General features: G+C 36.0%; 2 protein-coding genes across 2 annotated transcripts; both read left to right on the forward strand.

Annotated features, from left to right (window-relative positions):
• Positions 1–273: 273 nt before the first annotated feature.
• Positions 274–1,438, forward strand: LOC122053597 (reticulon-like protein B9). The gene is made up of 5 exons (XM_042615614.1): positions 274–386; positions 456–636; positions 737–878; positions 981–1,050; positions 1,130–1,438. The coding sequence occupies exons 1-5, from the start codon at positions 296–298 to the stop codon at positions 1,294–1,296; spliced, it is 651 nt and encodes a 216-aa protein (XP_042471548.1). The 5' UTR covers positions 274–295; the 3' UTR covers positions 1,297–1,438.
• On the forward strand, positions 1,364–5,634 carry LOC122050255 (J domain-containing protein spf31-like). The gene is made up of 10 exons (XM_042611176.1): positions 1,364–1,392; positions 1,565–1,729; positions 2,201–2,291; positions 2,377–2,437; positions 2,697–2,774; positions 3,031–3,104; positions 4,082–4,195; positions 4,294–4,401; positions 5,089–5,127; positions 5,214–5,634. The coding sequence occupies exons 1-10, from the start codon at positions 1,364–1,366 to the stop codon at positions 5,298–5,300; spliced, it is 846 nt and encodes a 281-aa protein (XP_042467110.1). The 3' UTR covers positions 5,301–5,634.
• The last annotated feature ends 335 nt before the right edge of the window (positions 5,635–5,969 follow it).

A 5,969-nucleotide genomic window follows, 5' to 3' on the forward strand; every position in this document is an offset into this window, starting at 1 on the left:
TTGATTATAACGTAGAGATTAGCTAGAGTTTCATAATCAAACTCAAATAGAATGATCATCGGCAAATTTAAAGGTTCAAAGCCTTGGAGTGATAGCAAAGTATGGCAATAACATCGAAGAAACTAACAAACTATTCTTTCACTCAGCTTTGTGCTGAAACCAATAAACCCACCAAAGTTATCCTTTTCTTCCAATCTCACTTGGAACTTTCTTACTTGAAAAGTATAGCATCAAACTTGCTTATAAGAACCCACCTCATTCTTCTACACTTGAAACAATATCAATCCACACAAACATGTCACGCTACTATTCTTCATCTTCTTCGCCCATCAAAAGGCTCCTCGGCCAGGACAGGCCTCTTCATGCCCTTTTCGGAGGCGGAAAAGGTCAGCCCTCTTCCCCGCTCCTCGCATTCCCCTCTCGTACAAACTTAAACTTATCGTCGTGAATTGTAGTCGCGGACATTATCCTTTGGAGGGACAAGCGAGTGTCGGCCTCCATACTCGCCGGCATATCGATCATATGGACACTATTCGAGGTTTTGGAGTATAATTTCCTTTCACTCCTTTGCCACATCTCCATCACTGCAATGCTGCTGGTGTTCATATGGTCTAATGGTGCAGCCCTTCTTGGACAGTAATTAATACAAACCCCCTCCACTAATCTACTTGATCATCCTTAATTTTACTAATCACCAAATTACTATCTAATTAACCTTTTTTTCCCTTTAATTCAGACCACCTCCAAAGATTCCTGAGCTGATCTTATCTGAAAAGGCCTTCACCAGAGTGGCACTAACCTTCAGAGCCAAACTCACACAGTTCCTGTCCTTGCTCCATTATGTTGCTTGTGGGAAGGATCTCAAATGGTTCCTCTTGGTATCGATCGAACACTTCGACCTAAATAAATATTCAGATCGATTAAATTTGTTTTTACTGCATTAACTTGAATCTTCCTTCATTTTATTTTTCCTTTTGCAGACTGTTCTTTCTCTGTGGATACTCTCTGTAATAGGAAGCTGGTGCAGCACCATAAGTCTATTATTTTTCGGTGAAATATATTTTTTTGAAGAAATATTTATATATTTTTTGTTCGAATTAAACTGACTGATTGGTGTTTTTCTTTTTAGTTCTTGTTTGTGGGTTGACCATTCCGGCTTTGTATGAGAGGTATGAGGAAGAGGTTGACTATTTGGCAAGCAGGGGAAGTCAAGATCTCAAGGAGTTCTTCAAGAGAGTTGACTCTAGAGTCCTTGAGAGGATTCCAAGAGGGCCGGGCAAGAGAAAGTCAAACTGATTGACATGTGGGAATATATATTAATATATGTATGGAAAATCAAGATATTAGTGCAATTAAATGCAATATGAGAAACAATGTGGATCAAAATGGAATGTAATATATTATACAATTATTTATGACATAATATAATTTACAATAATCATATGACTCTTTTGATATTTTAATTAAAGAACCATTTTTTGTATATAAATATATATATGGGCTTAATTAGGCCTTAAGGAGCCCAATAGAGGCTTGTAAAAGCCCATATAAGGCCCAATATTAGGAGAGAGAAGCCTTTTTACCTTCTTGTTGGGTTGCGAAGTGGGAGACGGGGGAGGTTGGGCGCCGGTGGCGGAGTTGTCGCGATGGCTGACGAGATGGAGGATCTCCTGCTCAAGAGCTTCATGTCCGAGGTCAGCGAAGTTGAGAGGGATAACGAGGTCACAAGGTAAGTCGCCGATCGGCTCCCACGCAGGGGAAACTTCTAGGTTTACCTTTTTTCCTCGTGCCAAGATGATTTAGCTTGTGGTTTCTGGTTAATTTGGTAGATTGCGAAGGAATTTGTTAGTCGTCGAGAGGGGAAAATACGTGTTTCGACCTTTGGGTTTGGGTTTTGCTTTTAATTGCTTTACTTAGGGGATATTGGAAAGTGGTATTTTTTTGTATATATAAATCTTGCGCAGGCTCTAGATCAACGTATATTTGTTATATTCCTTGCATCATTTTGATGATACGATTTTTGTGTTTTGAAGTTTCAGAGTTGTGGATTTTTTCCGAGAAAGATGTTTTTTTTTTAAGGGAAATTAGAAATTGCGCAACCCTTTTCTCGGTCTCGATAGATATTCATGGTGTTGGAGCATTCTGATAATTTTGACCTGACATTAACCTTTCAGTTGCTAACAAATGTAATTCAATTCAGGATTCTGTCATGCTTCAAGCTGAATCCGTTTGAGCATCTTAATTTGTCCTTTGATTCCTCGGTTGGTGATGTGAAGAAACAGTATAGAAAGGTAAAGTTAGTCTCTTAGCTGTAAACAGGTTTGCGACTGGGATCATTTTCCCGTTTTGTAATCAAATGCTGGTCGTGTTTTGTAGTTGTCCTTGCTGGTTCACCCTGATAAGTGCAAGCATCCGCAAGCAAAAGAGGCTTTTGCAGGTACTATCATTACATTGACATTTGTCTGTGTATTTAGCTTTCATATTATTGCATATAGCTTTGATGCTAATTGCACAACAAAATACCATTCTTAAGGTACCTTATATTCTAGTTCATCTTGTTGTTGTCTCGTTACTGGCACAAAAAGGACACATTTTTTTTCATCCAAAAATGAGTGTTCTGAATCACGGAAGCTTGTTTCTTTTCTGCTTCACTTTGACATCTTCTAGGTTATTGATGAATGATATTATTTGTGCAGCACTAGCAAAAGCTCAGCAGCTACTCCTCGATCCTCAGGAAAGAGACTACATTCTTAGCCAAGTTGATGCTGCTAAACGTGAGCATTAGTAGATTTTTCTTTTATTTCATAATTGTAGACTATTTCATCTCAACTATCAACTTTATTGAATTGTCAGCTTTAGAAAAATTATGTACAAATCTTTAACCCAATTTTATATTTTATCAACAAAATTAGTAAACCCTGCTTGAAATTATTCTGGCCTTATTATGTGCTTGTATTTGTTAAGTTTAGTTTAGTTTGGGTGCTTTTGTCACAAAATGAGACAATCAACTGATGGTACTTCATTTTGCAGAAGAGCTTAAGGTAAAGAAGAAAAAAGAGCTGAAGAAAGATAATGCTTCTAAAATAAAAGCAATGCTAGATGAGGTATCAAATGTATTCTTTTGTAGATTTTTTACGCATAGCACCAGAGTGCTGCATTTCTTGCAAGTCCCACTTAAGTATTTTATTTTTATAAAATGTGTCTGATTTCAATCTAGTTGAAATTTTCTTTCCATGTTGGGATATATCTTTCCCAGTGAAAGAAAGGCAAGCTATTTTCTACTTCCATATATAGATTAAGGAATGTTGAACAAAGAAAATCACCTTGGTAGAATAAATGAACATGGAAACGAAGAAAGAAATGAGTGTAGTAGATGGATTTATTAGCCAAATCAGGATAAACTTCCTCAATGCATGTTCAAAGATGACATTGTGCTAATGATCAGAGTTAAGTTAAAATAAAAAGTAAAAAAAATAAATCTACTGAGTATATGAAATGTAACCTGAAGGATAACAAAAGAAAAATGAATAAATAATCAAGCTATATGGACATGAAACCTCTACAGGACATCTACTATTAAGAATTGTTCACTGGATAAAGAGAAGATGGTTAAAATGACGATTGATAAAGATCTTGTTCATAGTATAGAAGTTGAGTGACTACAACATCAACAAGCTTTTTTTTTAAAAAAAAAAGTTAAAGGAAGTCATCGTATCTCACCATACACTTGTGGATCTGAGAAACAAACAACAAAAAAAGTTAAAAATTAAAATGTAATTCTTGATATGAATGTATGAATTATAGGAGAGAGAGTAAAATAAATTTGTTTCTACTACAAAACAATTAGGTGTTCCCCTGATACTTACTAAAATGAGAACAAATTAGGATAATACATAAATATGTACAGACATGATGGACAAATTCTATGGCTAGACACATTGAATTAATTACTTGTCAGTTACTTCATGCACTATCTTTTTCTTTGTATGTTTGTGTGCACAATTAGTGTTTCATTTTTGTGAGGTGATCAGATAATCTGAGGTAAATCATTGTTCAAATAAATGTCAATTTGCATGAACAGGGGAAATCTGAGCAGCAGTATGAACAATCACAAGAGTTCAAGCAACAGTTAAAAATTAAAGTGCGTGAAATTTTAACTGAACAAGAGTGGAGGAGGAGGAAAATGGCAATGAGGGTCAGCCATATTACCCATCTGTGCTATTATGTTCTTACATTTGACTCTATGCTGTTAATACTTGATCATATGTGGAACATGTAATCATAATTGCATAGATATCCGAAGAGGAAGGAAGACTGAAGAAAGATGAAGAAGAAACAAAGGAGATGTGGAAAAGAAAACGTGAGCATGAGGAACAGTGGGAGGAAACAAGAGATAAACGAGTTTGTCTTCTATCTTCAACATTTTTCATTATTTGAACTATGTTTTTTCGTACAGCAGCTAGTTATTGTATCCCAATCGTGTTTCAATGGTGTGGTGTATTACATCAGTAGTTAGGACATGAGCTAATTATTAGGCTCTTGGATGCATATGATGCTCTAGAATCTTTCTTTTTTTATGTCAAGGTTTTTGCCCCTCTTGTAGAAGTTGAAAGTTCAAACTTAAGTTGAATATAGATATCAGAAAGAGATTTTGTGTTGGTTGTAAATAAATTCAATTTATTCCATCCATTAAACGGTGGAAAGGCAGTTTGATGTCAATATGACTATTCTTTTCTTTACATTGCAAGTCGGTTTTGATATTCCAAGTAACCATTTCTCATCTGGTGTAGTTGAAAAGCAGGTTCATAGGCTTCAGCCCATTTCTCTTTTAGTTTATATCTTGCATTGAGTCATTAACTTTCTCGCTCAAAGTTCATGATCTGGTCTATTCTGCTGTCTTTCTAGTGAAGGGTGAAGTTAGCATGTGATGGATCATGCAGTATGATGCTTTTTTTATTTTTTTATTTCACTATATTTTTATGCTACAATGAAATAATAGATATTGGCACCCAGTCAGTTTTGATCTTGCCATTATGAATTGGCAAATTGAAATTGATAAAAATCCCTATGAACACTTCCTCATGACAGGTTTCCAGCTGGAGAGATTTCATGAAGACCGGAAAGAAGGTGAGCAACATCTGAATTCTGCAAAATTTCCTGACAGGAGTTGACATACAAACTCTGAACCCAAACTTCACTTCCCATTTCTTCAGGGTAAAAAAGGTGAGATACGGCCTCCCAAACTGAAGACAGAAGATCCAAACAAGTCTTATGTGCAAAGGCCAGTAAATCGAGGTTGAGAATCTCACGACAACAATATCTGATAAGTCTGCCATGCTGGATTCAGTTAAATGTTATATTTACTCCGGTTGTTAAGTCGTTAACATTAATTGGAGTTGTACACTGGAGTTGCAAAGCTAATTAGTACTCCCTTATTTCCATTTGCCAGTTGCTTTGTGCGCCAGTTTGGATGATTGAATCATTTGCTGGTCTTTGACTGGTTGTTATAAAATCATTTTTAGCTTATATACTTACTGCTGGATGCCAAATCCAACTTGTAATTAAATAGGTGTGTAGTGCACATTTACAGGCAGCAAGTGAATTTGTTAGTTTATAGTTTATTCACAAAACAAAGACCAAACTTCCTTGTTAAAATTGCCATGACATTTATTTTGATCAATGTGGCTGAATTGATTGGGCAGTGAGTCTATGCTCGATTGCAGAGGATCAATGTAATCTGATAGGTTTGATTCAATTGATCCGGCCAATATGAAGTCAATTGAGTTGACATTTTTATCGAGTCAAGTTGACCAGTCCAATTGATCAAGTCAATAAGTTAGAACAAGATAGGTTTGACTGACTTCATTGAGTAAACCAAAATGAATATTTGGTTTTAAATTGCTATCGCCCCAGAGCCTCCATCCATTACCTTCACAGTGACATGCAAGTTTAAGATACACCAGTCTACC

Source organism: Zingiber officinale, chromosome 3A (assembly GCF_018446385.1).
Source record: "Zingiber officinale cultivar Zhangliang chromosome 3A, Zo_v1.1, whole genome shotgun sequence".
In the NCBI taxonomy this organism is placed as follows: domain Eukaryota; kingdom Viridiplantae; phylum Streptophyta; class Magnoliopsida; order Zingiberales; family Zingiberaceae; genus Zingiber; species Zingiber officinale.